This window comes from Notamacropus eugenii, chromosome 1 (assembly GCF_028372415.1).
Source record: "Notamacropus eugenii isolate mMacEug1 chromosome 1, mMacEug1.pri_v2, whole genome shotgun sequence".
NCBI lineage: Eukaryota > Metazoa > Chordata > Mammalia > Diprotodontia > Macropodidae > Notamacropus > Notamacropus eugenii.
Window position 1 is genome coordinate 408,638,164 of NC_092872.1, and position 21,387 is coordinate 408,659,550.

Consider the following 21,387-nt stretch of genomic DNA (forward strand, 5'->3'; position numbering starts at 1 on the left):
AAAACACATGCCAAGCATTCATGCTAGGTGATTCAGGGAAGGAATAGGGAGAGGTTAAAGAGTGGTTAGTTCTTAAAGGAATATGCACATTTAGTATAAACTGAGGAGGGGAGGGCTTGGAAGGGAGGGAAGATAATGAGTTGAGTTATGAACATTTTGAACTGAAAATATCTATAGGACACTCAGTTCAAGAGATCAAATAAGTAGTTGAAAATGAGAGGCTGAAGGTCAGGCAAGATGTGAGGACAGGATAGGGAGATTTTAGAATCATCAGGATATAGGTGTTATTTGAGTCCATGGGTGGTGAGATGATCATTGCAAATAGTAGAAAAGAAGAGAACCCAGGACAGAATCTTGAGTAACATCCATGATTAATAGTCGTAGCCTGGATGAAGATCCAGCAAAGGAGACAGAGGAGGAATGATAGATAGGTAGGAGAACCAAATGTCAGAAAACTTATTGAGCAGAGGGTATCAAGGATAACAGGATGGTCCACAATGTCAGAGGCTGTGAAGAGAACAAGAAGAATGAGGATTGAGAAAAGGCCATTAGATTTGGAAATTAAGAGATTGGCAATTTTGTACAGAATGATTTCAGTTGAATAATGAAGCCAGACTAGAGTTAAGAAAATGAGAAAAAAGGAAGTAGAGTCATTAATTGTAGAGAGCTTTTTCAAGGTGTTTAGCCACAGAAGGAAAGAGAATTATAGCAGGATAGCTAGTAAGGATAGATGAATCAAATCTGGATGTTTTTTGAGGATGGAAAAGTCATAGGCATTTTTATAAACAGGGAGAGATTGAAGATTAGTCAGAGGAGGGATTATGAAGGGGAGCAGTCTGCTAGAAAAGTAAAAATGGAATTGAGGTCACTTGTGCATATAGAGGTATTTACCTTGGTAGTTAAAAGGGCTACCTCTTCATGTGAAACAGGGATAAAGGAGAAAATGGTGGTGGGCAGCTTCTGAGTGATGTGAGATGAGGAACATGGGATAAGCAAGGGTTGAGAGGGTCTCTCAGTGAATGGCTGCAGTTCTTTTTGAGTGAAATATGCCAAGTTCTCAGCTGAGAGGATAGGTAGAAAGAAAATTGAGGGATTTGAGGAGGGTTAAAAAGGTTTGGAAATGTTACTATAGTGAGTCAAATAGTGAATCAGAGAGGTGTGAAAGAATTGCATCATTATAGTGAGGGTCCACTTGAGACTATGTAACAACATTTGTGGAGGACCTAGTCAGCATGAGTTTTGTGATTTCTTCTTGTTTTGTTTAGCAGCATATGAAGTATAGCAAAGACAGTAGATAGGGTAGGTAATTCAAGGATGCGGATTGACAAGGAAGATCAGTTATCCAATGAAGGGTCAATGGACTTGACAGAAAAGGACATTGTACACTGAACTGGCTCACAATGGCCTGGAAAGAATTGAGGGATGAAAGGATTAGAGGCCATAGTGTGGATGGAGTACAGGGTTGAGAGTGCTAGGATAATAACAAAAGTTTGTGATTAGATAAACAAATTTATCTTAGATTTGGTCAGGGAGTAGGTCTTTGGAAATAAGTAAGTTAAGGAACTAAGAGGTTATGGTGTTTAAAGAGTACCCTCTCATAGAAAGCATTATGAAATGCAAAATGGATAACTTTGATTACATTAAACTGAGAAGTTTTTGCACAACCAAACCCAATGCAACCAAAATCCGGAGGGATGTAGTAAATTGGGAAAGAATTTTTACAGCTAAGCTCGGGGATAAAGGCCTCATTTCTAGAATATATAGAGAAATGACTCAAATGTATAATCATACAAGTCATTCCCCAATTGATAAATGGTCAAAAGATATGAACAGGCAATTTTCAGAGGAAGAAATTAAAGATATCTATAATCATGAAAAAATGCTCTAAATCACTATTGATTAGAGAGATGCAAATCAAAACAACTCTGAGGTACCACATCACACCTATAAGATTGGCAAACATGACAGAACAGGAAAATGATAAATGCTGGAGAGGATGTGGGAGAGTTGGAACACTAATTCATTGTTGGTGGAGCTGCGAGCGCATCCAACCATTCTGGAGAGCAATTTGGAACTATGCCCAAAGGGCTACAAAAATGTGCATACCCTTTGACCCAGCAATATCGCTACTAGGACTATATCCCCAAGAGATCATAAAAATGGGAAAGGGTCCCACATGTACAAAAATATTTATAGCAGCACTCTATGTAGTTGCCAAAAACTGGAAGTCAAGGGGATGTCCATCAATTGGGGAATGGCTGAATAAATTATGGTATATGAATGTAATGGAGTACTATTGTGCCATAAGAAATGATGAACAAGAAGACTTCAGAGAGGCCTGGAAGGACTTATATGACCTGATGCTGAGTGAAAGGAGCAGAACCAGGAGAACTTTGTGCACAGCAACAACCACAGTGTGTGAGAGTTTTTTCTGGTAGACTTGGATTTTTGTAATAACGCAAAAACTTCTTATAAAAAAAAAAAAATCCCAAAGGTGGTTCTCAAGGCAAAATGCCTTCCACACTCAGAGAAAGAAATATGGAAGTCACTCACAAAATGTAGCAGATCATGTTTGTGTATGTGTATGTGTTTGTGTATCATGTTCTGATTTGTTATACAATTTCTTTCATTTATTTTAGTCTGACTACATAGCATGACTATAGTGAAAATATACTCAATAGGAAAGTATATGTAGAATCTATACAGAATTGTATGCAGTCATGGGGAGGGAGGGGGGTAGTGGGAGGTGGGGGGGGGGATAAAATCTCAATTGTATGGCAGTGATTGTTAAACATTAAAAAATAAAAAAAATAAAAAAAAAATAAAGAGTACCCTCTCTTTCCTTTCTCCCCTTCATGTATGCGCATATACATGTATATATGCATATATATACATATATATGTATTTATGTATATATATATATGCATATATATATATATATATATATATATATATATATATATACACACACATACGTTTGTGTATTGAAGTCCCTGAGTAGGAGGGCAGGAAGTAGGGAGGAGAGACTGAGCCAAGCACTGAACTGAGTACAGAATAAGAGTGCCCTGGAGATCTATAGATAAAAAGCTACCAGAGTTTTGATTGGATGGTAGATATGAACTGAATGAAGCTCAAGGAAGAGAGTTTACTAAGTGATGGTGGGAGAGGGAGAGCATGTTAGTGTCTATAGGGCCTAAGAAATCTGAGAAATCTGCCACCTTGGCTAGTGAATGAAAGTGCAATTTGCAGTGTGATTACCAGATTCCATTTAAAACTTTTCTGCTACTTGTTTTAGATTGTAAACTTCTAGGAGGCAGTCATTTTTTTGTCTTATTTGTTATGGAGAGTCCAGGATGGTACATAGATAGCATTATGCACATGAAAATACTAGAAGGATAAATGATTTGGGAGCTCAAGCATCAGTGACTTAGAAAAGTCCTGAGGAGCTGCCTGAACTACATTGTGGTTGAACGGCTTGCCGTGATCCCTGCCTCCAAGCATAGTGCTCTCCACTATGCCATACTGTATGCACACAAGGACGTTTATTTGGTGATGATATATGACAGATTTGAAACAGATGAGTATATCTTTCATTCTATGTCTTTTTTTTTTTTGGTGATAGAACGTGGGAAGACAAAGTAAAGTACTACAGTTATTAAAGAGTTGTGAATTTCTTGGCTCCATACTTTCGGCTGTAAGTCTTCAAGGTCCTTTCTCTTTTTTATATTCTTCAGTATAAGAGATTGCCTTTTTCCTTGGGAGGGGGGAGAGAGAGAAAGACAGAGAGAGAGATGCATATGTGTGGTGCACTTGGTTTATGTAGGTCAAATCAAGGAATTCTTATGGTCTATCTTAACTTTTACCGATTGTGAGCATATTTGCTTCAAACTGATGATCTGTGTCTTAATCACAGCTGGTTTAATCTTAATTTATAGATTATTAGAGAAGTCTTATATATAAACTTTTGCACAAAATTATCTAATAATACTAGACCAGCAAATATTTTCTGACTAAAAATGTAATACAGTACTAATTTGGCATTGTGTTTTGTAATTTTAATGATTTGTGACTGCTATGCTTATTTTCAGCCTAAAGCTCTGTTCTTTCTGATATAATATATAATTCATGCCTTTCAAGGCTTACATGATTATGCCTATATTTCTAAACATGAAAAATGAAAATACTATGCTAGTATAAATAGAAATGTTTGTGGATTGCAAGGTAGTTTGGAGAACTTGTTAGAAACAACTGAATTTCGTGGACTCCTATTTAAGATTTTGGCTATTTAACCTGTACATCTTTTAGGTGGAACATTACTAAACTTTACTATTTCTAGCCATAATGATTTTCATAACTAGCAAGGGCACATAAACTTTAATTTATCTACTGTCTGTTTAAGTTTGGAAACAATGTTAATTTTAAATACTGAAATGACCTCTTTTAATTTCTATAGAACAATGTCAGCTGAAATACCACTAAACATTAATATCAAGGAACCACGATGGGATCAAAGCACTTTTATTGGAAGAGCCAGTCATTTTTTTACTGTAACTGACCCACGAAATATTTTGCTAACTAATGAACAACTAGAACATGCAAGACAAATTGTTCATGATTACAGGTACCATTTATAGCTTTAATGTTTTCTGACTCCGTCACATTTATGTAAAAAAAATTGTAGTTAAATCTTATCTCAAGAAGTCGACTCTTGTTAAGTCTGCTGCATCTAAATTGAGTTTCATGTTAATCATCTAAGAGTCATGATTCAGTCACTCACTTTAAACATTTGTTAAGTTTTGCCTGATGAAAGAAGTACCTGGGATGGGAGTTCAGGCAGCACAAGTCATCCTTGACCTCAAGGAGCTTGTCATCTTTTAGGGGTAAGACACGTATACAGATAATTAGTATTAATTTATAAAAGCATATGAGAAGCCACATAAAAAGCCATAATAAAATTTATTACAGCTTATATATCAGCATGAATTGCAGAGAATAAGCAGTTATAAAACTTCTACAAAGATCTTTATTTAAGATTCTCCAAATTAAATCAACTTAAGCTTTAGTACTTAGTGATTTTAATGCCAGTGTGGGAATAGATATGGATAGCAAAAATTGTATTGGAAAATATACTGCAAGAATAAGGAATGATAGAGGTGAAGATCTTATAGACTACGTAGAAATCTGATGCCAATGCATCATGTATACTTTTTTAGTGGAAAAAAACCGGAAAGCACTGGATGTGATGATTGTCAAATCATATCACAAAATGTGGTTACTGGTGACTAATTTTAAGTTCATAACGTGTTCTTCTTGATGGTTTTTTGCAATTTGTTTTAGAAAAGGAATTGTACCTCCTGGTCTCACAGAAAATGAATTATGGAGAGCAAAGTATGTTTATGATTCAGCTTTTCATCCTGACACTGGTGAGAAGATGATTTTGATAGGAAGGATGTCGGCTCAGGTTCCCATGAACATGACAATCACAGGCTGCATGATGACATTCTATAGGTAAGTTCAACAGCACTCAGTTGTGCAAGTAAGTTTGATACAAACCCTATTGATAAGGTGTAATTTAATTGAAACTGAAGTATTTAGCTTTTTATTGTGTATTTAGTGTTCCTTTTTGTATAACTGCTGCACTAGAAGAATGCTTTCCTTTTTTGTTACTGAATCTCATTTAATGAAAAGGGATAGAATTTTGTCTGATCCTATTTATGAAGGAAAAGTTGGAGGGGAAGAAAAAGAAAAGTCTACCAGAAAATTGTCATTTTCACAATTTATTTTTCCATTTATAGGCCTGTACTTACACAAAGGCAAAATAAGCTTGTAAGATTTCTTGGGCTTCCTGGTCTACAAAATGGATCAATAAAGCTCTTAAATTCTAAAAATATTAATTTTAATGACTTAAAGCATTAATTCCCTAATCAAATGTGAATACCCGTAGGTGGAGTAACACTTTTATATCTCTTTTATATCTTAGTGTGAATGATTTTGCTAGGCCCTTAACTAAGATCTGGCTTTGATTGGAAAGAAGATATCCTAAGTGGGCAATGGAGGCCCGGGGAGACAAAGGAACACAGAAGGGAGAACTGAAATATCCAAAGATAAGCTTTATAATCATGCATCAGGCCAACCCTGCTAATTTATAAGTTTATAATAAATATTTAAATCACCATTTTAGCATGTTGGTTTTTTCAGGGTTCTTGGTTTCTTAGCTTTTTTTTTTTTTTTTTTGGTGAGAAGTATTGTTGAATTTTTTTACACTCTTCTTCCTTCCTTTCTTTCCTCCTCTTCCTCTTCTCTTCCCTTCTTTCCTCATACCTTCAGAACTACCCCTGCGGTGCTTTTCTGGCAATGGATTAACCAGTCCTTCAATGCTGTTGTGAATTATACAAACAGAAGTGGTGATGCCCCTATTACTGTTAGGTAAGAATATGTAATCTATTGCAATAAATTTTAGTTTTTAAGTTGCTACCTAAACGTTACCTAATTCGTGTTACCAGTTTGCTATACGAGTTGTTTTAAAAGAACCCTTTCACATTATTAGATTTTTCAGAATATCTTTCTAGCATAATACTAAATAAGAGGTATTGACAAAACTAAATCTCCATTTTATGTCAAAATAGTTTGTTGGCCTGCCTTCATAGATTTATTTGTTCAGTCATTTCAGTTGTGTCCGATGTTTTGTGACCCCATTTGAGGTTTTCTTGGCAAAGATTCTGGAGTGGTTTGCCATTTACTTCTCCAGTTCATTTAATAGATGAGGAAACTGAGGCAAATAAAATGAAGTGACTCTCCCAGGGTCGCATAGCTAAGAAGTGTTTGAGACCAGATGTGAACTCAGGAAGATGAGTCTTCCTGACTTCAGACTCAGTGCTCTGAGATCCATTGAACAACCTATCTGCCTCTTCGTAGATTTAAGCATTTATGAAAGTTGTGATGGTATTGATGCTTTCCTACTATGTCTTCTTGCTTATTTCTTCCTGTCTTGGTACCCTGTGAGCATTAACAAAATATATCCACTTTCCCATCATAAGTCATATAGTATGGTTATGGTAGGAACAAAGTGGGGTTCCAACTTGGTATCTCTAGAAGGCTTAGTGAAACCATGGTGATATTATTTTGTGTCTCCTTTATTTTTTAAATAGGTCAGCTAAAAAATAAAAAGTAGAAGATAAACAACTCCAAACCATCTGCCTTATTTTCCTAGATTAACTGAAGTTGTCCTCTGTGAGGTTTATTGTAGAAACACTCACACAATCTCAGAACTGCAAGGCATCTCAGAGGTCATCTAATCCACTGTGTAATTCAGCAGTAATCACCTCTACAACACCCCCTCTTAAATGCTCAGATAGCTTCCTCTTGAAGATTTCCAGCAGTGGGAAACTCACCAAAGTTCCATCAGCTCTAAGTCTGTGATCCTTTGATTTTCTGTGGCAGTTAGTTCTACTCTTGTACACCTCTAATTACAAATGTCTCATTCAGTGATGCAGGTCATATCCATACCTGCTATTCTGCTGTGACCCTTATCAAGGCTGTCCTATAAGTTGCCCACAGGGTGCTGGGGGCGGGGAGGGGGGGCGCCTTCCTTCATTTTTTCTGACAACATGAGGATATAAGTGGAATGCTAGTAAGAAGTCATTTCATGTCTGTTAAAATATAATCCATTTCCTTTCTTGTGTGATCTCATTTCATATTTGCCATGTCTAAAGCATTCCAGTTGCTTTCTTCAAGAAAATACTCTTATTGTAGAGATAGTCATCAAGTATTTGTTAAGCACTTCCTATGTACCAGATGCACTGTGCTATTCACTAGGAATAAAAAAGAAAGGCACAAAGCTCCCTGCCTTCAAGGGGTGTATGTTCTTTAGAGGAGACAACCTATAAATAATTAGAAACATCAAAGATACGTAGCAAGTAAATGGAAGGTAATTTAAGAAGAATGACATTAGCAGTTGCGGGACCAAGAAAAGCCTATAGAAGGTGGGATCTGATGTGAATCTTGAAGTGTGTCAGGGAAACTAAAAGGTAGATGTGAGAAAACAGAATATTCCAGCCATGATGAACAGTCAGCGTAAAGGCATGGATATGGAAGATGGAGTGACATGTTTGAATAACTGCAAGTAGGCTAATGTAGTAGAATCAGAGAGTGCATGGAGAGAATTGATAAATGGTCAAAGGACATGAATAGGCACTTTTCAGAGGAAGAAGTTCAAACTATCAAAAGCCATGTGAAAAAAATCTTCTAAATCATTAATAATTAGAGAATGCAATTAAAATGACTTTGAGGTATACCATCTCATCAGTCAGATTGACTAAGATGACAACACAGGAAAATGATAAATGCTAGAAGGGATGTGAAAAACAGGTGCACCACTGCACTTAGTAGAGCTGTGCACAAGTCCAACCATTCTGCAATTCAGTTTGGAATTGTGCTCTCAAATCCATTAAACTGTTCATACCCTTTGACCCAGCAACTCCTCTACTAGTTTTATAACCCAAACACATCAAAGAGAAAAATGACCCATATGTACAATAACATTTATGGCAACTCTTTTTTTTGTTTCAAAAAATATGAAAACTGAGGGGATGCCTATCAATTGGGGATACAAAATATTAAAGTAATAAAACACTAATTGTATTGTAAGAAATGATGAAAATGATGGTTTTGGGAAAAATTTAGGAAGACTTACATGAACAGATACAAAGAGAAGTGAGCAAAATGGGAATAATTTATAGAATAACAATAGTAGTATGAAAACAACTTTGAAAGACTTAAGAACCCTGATCAATGAGGTGACCAACCATAATTCCAAAGGAATGTTGATGAAACATACTGTCTACCTCTAGAAAGAGAACAAATGGACTCAGTACACATTGAAATGTATTTCTCTCCCTATCTCCTTCTCCTCCTCCCTCCCCCCCACTAAGTGTTGCTAAGACATCCAGTGCTGAGAAAAGACTGTTAGATTTGGCAGTTAAGAGATCATTGTTAACTTTGGAGAAGGTGTTTTGAGTGTATGATGAGATTAGAAGCCAGGTTGCAGAAAGTTTAGAAGAATAAAAGGAGAAGTAGAGGCATGTAGCACAGATTATTTTCTCAGAAAGTTTAGCCACAAAAATGAGGAGAGATATGGCTTTGTTGTTATTAGATCATACTTTACAACATAGTTTACATATGTTTTGAATTCTCATCTTTGTCTATCTTTTCATCAAAGTCATTGAGTACCACAGTATATATTGATCTTATTTGGAAATTCCTATCAAGTTCTTCATAGAAGTTATTTGCCTCTTCTTCCTCCATCATAGATGTGACATAAGTTTCAGCTATATCCCTTTAATAAAATGATTTGATCTGTAAAACTTGGACTCAGTCAAAAGGCTGCGCCCATGGATCCAGAAGGCCACATGTGGCCTCAAGGCTTCAGGTTCCCCACCTTGGTTTAGATCATCTAAAAACTGTGTTAATACCCCCTACTCCATTTTTTAATACTCTGCTATTCACTGAAGCAGTAGAAGGGGGCTATATAGTTTTGAGGACCGTTGTACAGTTGTCTTACAGTTTTAATTTCTGTTATCTAATTATTGTCAGAGTCAGCCTATTTGTAATGTGTATCTTGATCCTTAGCTAGGCTGGTTCTTGAAAGACAGATATAGCCTGTTCCTAAGACTATATGCAAAGCCCTTCCAACATGACAGAACTTACCTGAGCTTCCTGGCTTACCTTTCTAGGATTAGGGGTCATTTCTATATCAAAAGGAATTATTGAAGTAGTACTTTTTAAAGAAGTTTTATTTTTTCCCTATGTGGAGCTAAAACTTGCCTCTCTACTGTCCATTCCTTCTAGTTCTGGTATCTTGATCTGATCAGAATAAAACTAACTGCTCTTCCATGTAACAGTGCTTTAAATATGTGAAGAAAGCAATCATATACCCTCTAAGACTTCTTTCCTATGAACATATCATTGCCAGTTTTTCAACTAACCTTTGGATTCCCCTTTCCCTACTAGTTTTTCTTTTTTTGTCAATGTTCCTTCTACAATGTGGTTCCTAGAACGGAATATAACAAACTAGTTGTGTTCTGACCAGGGCAGAGTTCAGTGGAGTTATCACCTCCCTTGTTTGGACACAAAATTCTCATTACATACTTTTAATTTAATCCTCCTTTTCCTCTATCAAAAGACATAGTTTAGCTGCCAGTAGTAAGTGTAAGGAAGAGTGCCAAATTAGACCATTGTAAGTTTATTATACCTTTAACCTATTAAGTCCTGAACATATTATATATGCCCTTTAAAATTAGAATCATAGGATTATAGGTTTAGAGCTAGAAGGGAATTTAGAGGTCACCAACTCCATCAGTTATTTTTTTTAAGATAATACATTTTGAAAAATTTTAGGCAACCACTTTTGATTAATGTAAGCACAACAGAACTTGACCACTTTACTAATATAATTGTATGATTTTTCAAATGTGCTATAAAATGTTCAGCCAAATATTAAATGTCCCTGTATTAAGTCAAGTATTTTTCAAGTGCCAGGTATGTACAGAGCCCTGGCAATGGAGAATAAGACAGGGCTTGTACCCTTGAGCTTATTCTGTATATTGCTTATTAATTTTTGCAGTCATGCAGTACATCATTTTTTGTTATTATTTCTCACTCTTAGTTTCACTATCTCTCATTTGCTCACCCTCCATTTTGCTCTTTCTTAATCTCCCTCTCTTCCTCTCCCTATTTCTTCTCAGTTCCCTTTCTCTTCTCTTTCTATATACATACATACATATGTGTATGAATGTATGCATCACCACATAGCTTAAAACTGCACTAAGACTTTTGGAATACCCTACAAATATGTGTACAGCCCTTTTCTCCCCTGAATTTCACTTCCTTATCACTAATTGCCTAATAGTTATTTAAAACCAGAGATCCTGAAAACACCTCACACTCAATATGCCCAATATTGAACTAATTATATCTTCCCTCAAATTCTCTACACTTTTCCATTTCTGTTCAAAGCACCACCATCTTTCTAGTCTCTCTGGATTATAAATCTCAACATTTTCCTTTGCTCTTAACCAGATTGTTAGAAATAATAATTTTCAGTTATTTTTTCAAGTTTCTGGGGAAAGTCTCAAGTCATGCCCTATTCTAGTTCAGCTTGTAAACTGCCAAAGTAGTTTTCCTTAAGTACATACATGAATATGTAACTTCCCCACTCAGTAAACTCCAGTGGCTTCCTATTGATTCTAAGGTAAATTATAAATTCCTCTGTTAAAGCCCTTTGCAACCTGGCCCCTGTTTGTCTTTCTAATCTTGTTGTAGATCACTCCCCCTCCTGTATTACTTGATTCATCCATACTGACTGTCTCCCTGTTTCTCATGTAGGGCTGTCTTGTCTGTATTCCATTATATGTGGAAGGCACTCCTTCCTTTCGTCTACCCCACAGAGTTCCTCTCCTCCTTTGAGATGGCAGCACACACACACCATCTGCTTCAGTAACCCTTTTCTGATTTTCCCTAACTGCTAGTGCTGCCCCTCCCCAACTACCTTGAATTTAATTACATTTTCTTCAATTGTATTTATTATAGTTTCTGTATATTCTTATATATGTACTTATCTTCTTCCCCCATTAGAGCATAAAGTCCTTGCCCTAAGGGCAATTTCATTCGTTGTTCTTGTATCCCCAGTACCTGACACATAGAAAGCACTTAAATTTTGATTGATTGATGTTTGAAGAATGTAGCATGACAAGAGAGTTCTGTGTTGTTGACTTAGATTTTGTTTACTCTTTTTGTCCATGATTATTGGATAAAGTATTGCAATACCTTTTATTATGTGAGTGTGATATATGTGTTCTTCTTTACAGCCAATTGGGGACAGCATACGTATCTGCCACCACTGGTGCTGTAATAACCGCACTGGGACTTAATGCACTAACTAAGGTATTTTTCATTTTTCCACAGTTAAACTTTTTGGCATCTTTTTCCTTCCCATTTGTGTCTCTAACTTTTCCCTAGGTCTTTCTTTCCTCCAAAAGGTTTTATATTCCTTCTCACTATAATCAATGCCTAATGCCTGCTGGACCTATCTCTTCTATCATGATGCCCAACAAGTAGATTTGAGAATAATTTAAAGATCTTAAACATGTGTATGTATATTTCATCATATATATTATATATGTGTGTGTGCATGTACCAAGTGTGTAAAAATAACATATAACATGAAACAATGTTGAAAACTAAAGCTTGACCTTTTTATGTTTGCCTGAAAGCATTTATAATAGAATATAAAAATATTTAATTTTGATCCCTTCTAACATATGTCACCATTCCTGAACTCATCATGCCTATCTATATTCTACATCTTGTGCATCATCCTTATGTCAGAATATACACTTCCACCCTGTCTACTGCCTTTGACTTCCTGTCTGGCATTCAATCTCATTTCTTCTGTGGAGATTTTCCTGACACAAAACAAAACTAGAAGTGATGTCAATCTCTAGCTATAGAGATTGTCACAGAGAGAAATAAATAGAGCCAGGAAAATAGAGAAAATGTTCAGAAAGTATTGCCAAGGATGCGTCAATTGTTAACTTTGTGATGCAGAGTTACCATCAACTATCCTGTCATTATTCTCTCTGCCCCAAGTTCTTGAACAACATAGTCTGATGCAGAGGATTTCCCCAGGGACACAGCATAGAAGAACATAGAAAATCATGAATGCCAAACTATTTGAGTCACACTACTGTGCCATAAAGTGTTCACCTAGTCCTTCTTTCCTTCCTTCCCAGTCAGTTTTGCGACCACTCTATAGTGCATCCAGGTATTAGTCTACTGGTTCTACCTATCCTTGTATATAGCCTCAGAGTAAGAGAGAGTATAATGATTTTGGGGTCTACTGGCTCTGCCTTTCTTCCCCTTAACTTGCCTTTATTGCTTCCTTTCTTCCTCAGATCTTTCTTTAAAGCATTTATACATGTACTTATATCCTTATTAGGTATTCTATTATATTCCTTTTACCGTCCATACTAGATTTTAGGCTGCATTATGACAGGAACAGCAACACAAGCATAGGAACTACTTTGTTCTTGTCTCCACATCTTCCTCAGTGCCTAGGAAGGGTCCTTCTAAATTGTAGGGAATTAATGTTTAGTGAACTAAGTTGAGCTTAACTTATGAGATTATAATGTTAAATAGTTTTTAAGGAAGAAATGTAGTATTCATTCAATATTGCAGAGATATTAAAATGATTTTGAAATTTTCTTTCCTTTAGCATGTCTCCCCTCTTATAGGACGTTTGGTTCCTTTTGCTGCTGTAGCTGCTGCTAATTGCATTAACATTCCATTAATGAGACAAAGGTAAAATGGTTATGCTCTTTTGGAATAGAAATATGTCTTCTGTACCTGAGCTTGTGTTGGGTAGTAGGTACAACCTCTTTTAAGAACAAGTTTTGGTGCCCTTGTGGGGTTTTTTTTAAAGTGTTTTGAGACATGAATTTAGTTATGTGAGGCAGATCTAGGCAAAAAAAAAAATGTCTACTGCCCAAAACAAATTTTTAAAAAATTCCTAGACCACTTGTTTTAGGCTTAAATTTATATTGATTAATATCTTTGGAAGTATTTTTTTAGAACTGGCAAAAGTTAAAGGAGAAGAAAGAACAAGAAAAGGCATTTTGGATCGGATTACAAGCACCAGGGTAAAAGTGAGATTTAGAACTTTAGTGTTAGTAGCTGTTAATAGATCGTCTTGTATCCATTAGTATATAAGCTTTTGTTGCAGTATGGAAAGGATTTAGTCAATTTAATTGTAATCCAGCACACTATCTTTTTTGAGAAACTATGGGTTACATTTTGCTCCTGAGCATAGATTTTTTTATTATTATACTTGAGATTTCATTGGTAATTTTCAATGAGGAAAATCCCTTTACCAAAGGAAATTGGAAGCTGCTTTGCAGTGGAGAGCCTTAGAGAAGTTCCTGGGGCACTGAAATGTTAAAGGACTCACCCAATGTGACCCAGCCAACATGTAACCATCTCTCAAGTCAGCTCTCCATCCACTCCCCCATATCTGCCTCTAAGGTGTCATCTTAGGTTTTTCTAATAGATAATCTTCCCCTTAAAGTGGCATGTTATTAATTGAATGTTTTTGGTCTAATGTAACAGTTTAAAAACAGTATACTTATACAATGTTTTATTTTTCTGTCACATCTAAAATAAATTTTGTAATATTTTGAAAAATAGTGATAATACTTTCCTGTCAGATAATTCATAAATGTGTGTTTAGGTCTTAAAAGGATTGGATGTTTACTGAATATATTAATTTTTGCCCACAAAATGCGAAGATATATGTAAACTGTTTTTATTGTTTTTCTACAGGGAGCTCAAAGTTGGTATTCCTGTTACAGATGAAAATGGAAACCGATTAGGTGAATCAGTTAACGCTGCACAACAAGCTATCGCACAAGTGGTAGTCTCAAGAATTCTTATGGCGGCACCTGGCATGGGTTAGTACAGTTCATTAGATAACTTAATCCTTTTGATTTTTTTGAGGCCAGGGGAGACAGGATTTAAAAAATAACCTTTAATAGAAATGTCTAAATTTTATGGAAAGGATTAAGTCCTACCAGTGAATTATTTGACTCAAGTGGAATCCTAAGGATTATGGCCTAAACTATGTCTCTTGTAACATTTTATTAAAGGGTTCTAAAATGACTCAGTTTTAGCCTTAGACTAGGAATCCATTTAACCTAGAAATGAACCTCTGCTCTGATTCTAAATCATTTGGAGTTCTGTCAGTCCGTATTTAGAGCCACCTCAGGGTATAACTAGAGGATAGCCGAAACAATGCCATCACAGTGTGGAATTCACTACACAACTACTGGGTCCAGTGCTAGTCATAAAAGAGATGTTAGAAGCTTTCTTTTAATGAGTTTTGAATAGCTAGTCCAATGACACTGAAAACTTTTTCTCCTGTCCTAGAGAAAATTTCTAATTGAATAAACGTAGATATTGTAGATATTGCTCATATAACAGAGGATATTTAGAAGATTTCGTACTTAGATTTTCATTGCATTGAGATGTGAGCTCTAATACTTTCCCCATTAATGCCACATTTAGACAGTTCCTTCCATGTACAAAAAGCCTTCCCTGACCTTTTCATATTTATGCTGTTTATCTCATATTATTCTCTGATGAGTACTGAAGTATATTTTTTGATTCAACTCTTTGCCCCCCATCATCAAATTTATAGAATTTCTCACTTGTGTGTATTCTCTGATGTCTATTAGAATGATAGTACATATTATGGAGGGTTTCTCACCTGTGTAGATTCTCTGAGTATAGTTTGTTCCATAACAAGTCAATAACACGTACATGGAATCTCTGATGTTTTATTAAATTGAATTGTTAATTTAATCTTCCATAGCAAGGTCATTTATAGTTCTTTTGTGTGAACACCGTTGAATGTGTGACTTGATTGAAAGGTGATTTGATTCTTTAATGGAAACCTTCTTATAGTCACTTCATGCATAAGGGAGGTGTTACATAAAATCTTTCATTTTGGAAGATTTTCATTATCATCGTTTTACCAAATTTTGTTTGTTTTTTATTGTAGTTTTTTTCTTTAAACTCCTTATCTCCAGAGAGCATAGATTGTTCTGCTCAAACTACTCTAAGACATTTGAGCCTCTGGATGGAAAGTTGCCATAACTGTAGTCTCATAAAGATTATAAAAATGTTAGAGATAGTATGATCAGTTGTGATTGGGAGAATATTGTGAGTATTTTCCTTAGATAATATTTTGAAAAGAACTTAGCACATTGCTCTTAACTAAGTCATTTTTTTTTTACTGAATATATCAGGGGAAAGTTTCCCAGAAGCCTTTACAAAAGAAATTAAGAAATTAACTGAAGATTTTAGTTTCTGTCTTCAGGTTGAAGTAGCAAGAAGTATTTATTATTCAAAGGTTGCACATTGTGCTTAAAAATTTGAGGAAAATAAATCATAATCCTCTGATCTTGTCAGTGTTTATACATTGTGATATTTTCTGAATAGTGAATTTTAAAAATGTATTCAAGTTTGCCCAAGCTGATTCTACACTCTCAAAGTACAGCATAATACTCAGATGGATCAAGGATCTCAATTTGGATGTCCCTCCAACAGTGCAAATCACAAACCCATGCATACCAACCTGCCAGTCCTTTATGATGTTTATCCATGTCCTCAAATTAAGTTCACATAGGGTACATTAAGGATCCTGTGGCCTTTCTTCACTTTCTCCTCACATGGTAAAGATATCAATGGTGTACCTAGGATGCCTACTTGGCCCTGTCCCAGGACCAGCAACAACATCTTTTTCCAATTGTACATTTCTCTGGTATCTGTTTTGGTTCTTCTTTGAAGTTTCATTTTTTTGTTGTTGTTGTACCTTTTGTCCTCTGCTTGATGCTCATTTTTGGTTCTTTGGAGCCTTTATTGTGTTTGTCTCACAGCCATATACCACTATTTGATATTAAGTAGTGTATTGACATTAAAAGTTGAGGATTTTTTCTGGGAGCAGTGTGAGATCATGAAAGAAACCTTTCAGTTTCCTGAAGGCAGTGAAGCCCACTGGCCTCCTTAATTAGAAGACCAACTTGTCCATCTGTACTGTTTTTCACACACACATACACACACACACATACACACACATACATATACATACATACGTACATACCCTATATATACAGTTATCCCTTTACATGCTGTGACTTTCCCCATCGCGGTTTCGATATATCATGGGGTCAACATAAGAAATTGAATAGGATTTTTGGGAGAGTTTTGTGGAAGCCACAGACAACACTTGAAGGCCAGCAGACAATGTAAAAAAAGTTTAGAAACTCAGAAATACATAAAATATATGTAGAGTTTTGTATAATATCAGCTCAAATTTTACAATAAAGTACTGTAAACACCCCATAAAAGAAGGGAATATGAAGGAGGGCCAGAAAATTTTATGCAGATTTTCCAGATTGTGGAGGTGCTGCATCCCTAACCTCTCCCCCTCCCCCAATGTGGAAGAGATAACTGTAGTACAGATTTTATTTATAACTGAATATCACAATCTAGATAGACATTGTTCATCCATTAGTATTTCCCTTATACATGGTTAAGTCAAAAACTTTTTGAGTGGTGACAGAACTCTTTCAGGAGGCTCTGTGAGGTTCCACGACCTGATGCAACCGCCACAATATCATTTGCAAACAGAAGCATTTTTAGGACTTGAACATCTACTAAGTAAGCAAATGGGATCAGTGGATTTTTTTTTAATACGTAAGAGGATCCTTGAAGATATTTTGTTCATGTTTACAGATCCTGAAAGTGGCATGAATTTGTCACGAGATTGTAATAGAAATGTTAAATATAATCAATATGTTTAAAGTTTGAAGAACATTTTGCTTTGCTTGCAGCCATTCCTCCATTTATAATGAACACTTTGGAGAAGAAAGCATTTTTAAAGGTAAGTCCATTTATGGCATCTTTTCAGTTGTTTTTTATATGTCAAACTTCTCAGGCCACCTCCAGCATTTCACCTTTCAGTTAATCCCCTATTCACATGCAAACTGATGAAAGAATAAAAAGTATTTGAATAAATATTTTTGTTTAAACAAAAATATCCCTTATTTCCAGATACATTTTCTTCAGAAATTTGAAAAACTTCCAGAGGTGTAATGAGCCCACAATTTTTGTTGAATTTTTAGACCTCACTGAACATTCATCTTGAGCTTTAACTGAATGGTTATGTAAAAGTGAAAGGGAGGGATGGAATTTGGTAAATATAAGTTACTCTGTGAAAGATCCTGAATGAGTAATACCTTTCCTCCTTAAATACTGTATTCATGCCTCAGTAGCTTATCTGATGGCCTCATCAGGAATCTAATGCACCACTTTGATGAGTGACCCCAATAAGTTATAATGTGACTCATTTTTTGTATTTAAAAACTGGTGTCTGGGTTTTATTCTTTGATCGAATAGGATCCAGCTCAAGAAAAGCAAGGATTTTATATGATGATTCAGAATAAATTCTACTTCAATTTTGAAAGTGGTAATGTAACATAAGAACAACACTTTCAGAGAGAAGAAAATAGTTCCATTTATTATGACAGTTACTTGGGGTGGCATTTGTAAAAATTGTTTTTAATAAATTCAGTTCAATTAGCAAGCATTTACTAAGAACTTACCAGCTGACAGGTGTAGAGGAAAGAAATTCAAAAGATGATACAATCCCTTCTCTCAATGACTTTACATTCTAATAGGGGAGAAGATGAGTGTGTGTGTGTGTGTTTGTGTGTGCGTGTGCGTGTGCGTGTAAGAGAGAGAGAGAGAGAGATAAGGAAAATAAAACCAAATAAATACAAAGTAGTTAAATAGATAGTAGGTTAGGAGAGAGGCCTCTAGCATTTGGGGGATTAGGAAAAGCTTCACCTTTTATACGTGTTAGTGTGGTGTAATGCAAATACATTGATTCAAGTCATTTTCCAATTGTAAATTAGACTCTTAAAGAAGTGTATTAACATTTCAAGTCTCTAAGGTATCATTTGATGCACAATGACATTGATTGGGAATGTCTAGAATATCAGCACTCCATTTCATCAAACATTTTTACAGTTTCTTTTATGAGCAAGATTCTGTGCATGGTACTGTAGGAGAAAATAAGAACTATGTGATCTCTCTCTCTCTAGCACCTCACGATCTAGTATGCAAGAGGAGTGTTCATCCAGTGTAATCAGTAAATATGGTGACAGAATGACTGGAATAGTTTTTGTCACAGTTAAATCTCTATTTTCCTCAGACAGATTTAGGTTTTGGGAAGAGAATACAAATTTTAGTGTCTGTGTGGGAGTATGCATATATGCATACATATGTTTGTATAAGCATATATTCATTCATATACATAAACACATATACACTAAACCAGGCTGCCATTTCTTTTCAAGTAGTTAGTTATTAGGCTTCTTGTTCTTATATTTCTTGAGATAACATACCATGTACAACTTTGGAAGCATCAGAGAAGTCCGAAACACACCTAAGAGTCATGCACTCCCTTCCCTTCACAGAAATTAAAAATTTGTAAAATAGATGTTTCAGAGTAGGGCCTGAATTAATAATATACACATGAGAACAGTATTATTATATCTGTTCAACTTTTTTGGAAGAAGAGAGGAAGATTGAATTTGGCAACAACCACTTAGTAGTGTAACCCACAGTATAACCAATGTGTGGCTGTTATAAATTTTGCAGATGAATTTCAGAGTGATTTCTTCAAGGCCACACGATGCTCAGTGGCAAGTACCATCAGGGTGGATTTTGCACTCCTACACCTTTCTCTCTGTTTCTCAAACTGACTTCAGGTGAACAAAGCTCTTCAGGTAGCTGTTGGCAGTGTTTTCCATAGTTTAGCTATAAAATGAATTCGCAGTGAGCTTTGATTTACCCAGTGCCTCCTGCATGTCCATTTATGAGTTCCAAAAGACCATCATGTCATAGAGCCTGGCTCCAATGCACTGACAATACTTCCAGTCTGCTTTACTAATGGATATGCTCTCATTAACATTGTTTATGACTGATTTTTACAAGAAATGTCCATTTCTCTTTTAAAGCCTTTTTAAAATGGGAAGTTTGTTTTTTGGCTAGTTGAAGATGGGGGAGTGGGAGGGCAGCTGGTTCATACAGTGCAAGTATTACTTCATTATTTTTTGACATTTAGAGTTGTTTTGCTATTTTTGAGTTTCAGTAGTAGTGGGGTGACTATACTTTTGTCACAACTGCAAAGGATCTAAAAACTGATCCAGGCCAAATATCCCATTCTGCAGGCCCAGAGAGGCCCAGAGAGAATAAGGAACTTGCCCAAGGTCACATTAAGTCCTGAGAGGCAGAGCTAGGACCTGACAGACTCTGGCAGACTTTCTTTAAATAGGACATAAATGTGTCCATTAGATAATTTCCTTCCATTGGCATGTGGATGCTTCTTTATTTCTCTGTATAAAGAGCTAGGCCAGTAGTGCAAAGATGAGCATGGAACAATAGAAAGATGGCTGGCTCTGGAGTAAAGGGACCTCAAATACCACCCCAAGTACTTACTACCATATATTATCTTGGACAAATCACCTCTTAGACCTCCCAGTTTCTTCATCTGTAAAATGGGGTTAGACTGCATAGCTATTGAAGAGTCTTCTAACTCTAGATCTATGATCTTATGAATTCCTCTCAATCCCTTTATGTTATGTTTCCCAAAGGTTTGTCATGAAGTAAAATGAAGAGATTTGCCTGTTATCTGCAAAGCACATTGTACATGCTTGAATCATAGGATCATAGAGCTAGAGACCTTAGATATCTAGTACAACTCCCTCATTTACCAGATGAGGAAGAGGTCAAACAGATTGCGTCTGGCCCTTTCTCTACTCCAGTGGTCATCATCTTAATGCAAATCCTCATCACATCTTGTAAGTCCTTTAGCCTCCATGTTTCAGCATAGTGAAACTCATTCCTTGCTTGTTAGCACATCTATTGATAATTAGTTTGGATGGGCAGTTACAAACTACTCTCTCGCCTCAGGCTTCATTGCATGCAGGAAAATTCTTTATATCGCCTCACACATCAAGGAGTTACCGGAATAGGAATTCTCCAGCACAGTGTGAGGAAATGTGAAGGGATAGTGGAATATAGTGAAAAGAGTCTTGGACTCAAAGTCAGAAGATCTAGATTACAAGCCTGGCTGTATCATTTGTTAACTGTGTGACCTTGGGCAAGTAGTATCTTTTGTTTGAGCCTCAGATAACTATTCTGCTGTGATCGGAGGAAAAGAAAGAATGGGAGCCTATGGTGGTGTTTACATCATTCCTTAGTAGAAGGTTTTGCTTTGCAGACGCTATTGATTGATTCTGTATGCTGTGCTCTCTTCTGTCCTTCCACCACTTTCTACATTACTAGGTCTCAGCGGTAGGTTCAATCTAATTAGCTGGTGGAGTTTGTCAATATAGAGAAGTCTTCCAAATGTGATGAGTTACTAGGAAAGATCTTAAAATCTAGTCAATGAAGAGTTCATATTAGCCTCAATTGCCACATTGGGCTTAGAAGTTTATTGCAGTCATTGCAGTTAATAAAGAGAATTCCTAGAGGTAGGAGCTGTATTCTTTTGGACTGTTTTTTTACTTGAATCTTTTGAGGATCCTTGGTTTTGTTTTGTTCTCCCTCCATAACTGCAAATCACAAAACCTATTTGCAAACAAGAGGGCAGGAATACATGAGCGCTAAGATCTTCTCAGACTAGTTCTTTGTGTTAGGATAAATACATAATTTGCTGCCAAGCCTAGTCAAAAGCTTTTTCTGGCTTGATAAATCCTGGCATAGTTG

General features: G+C 36.0%; 1 protein-coding gene across 2 annotated transcripts in view; it reads left to right on the forward strand.

The window, feature by feature from the left end:
- SFXN1 (sideroflexin 1) overlaps positions 1 to 21,387 on the forward strand; it is a 41,314-nt gene that overhangs the window by 12,216 nt on the left and 7,711 nt on the right. For both annotated transcript variants that reach the window (XM_072631003.1, XM_072631004.1), the window contains exons 2-9: positions 3,623 to 3,694; positions 4,454 to 4,621; positions 5,338 to 5,508; positions 6,328 to 6,426; positions 11,865 to 11,940; positions 13,271 to 13,356; positions 14,374 to 14,501; positions 17,445 to 17,494. In XM_072631003.1, the coding sequence (XP_072487104.1) occupies positions 4,458 to 4,621; positions 5,338 to 5,508; positions 6,328 to 6,426; positions 11,865 to 11,940; positions 13,271 to 13,356; positions 14,374 to 14,501; positions 17,445 to 17,494 (774 nt within the window). In that variant the 5' untranslated portion in view covers positions 3,623 to 3,694; positions 4,454 to 4,457. The remainder of the gene's footprint in view (positions 1 to 3,622; positions 3,695 to 4,453; positions 4,622 to 5,337; positions 5,509 to 6,327; positions 6,427 to 11,864; positions 11,941 to 13,270; positions 13,357 to 14,373; positions 14,502 to 17,444; positions 17,495 to 21,387) is intronic.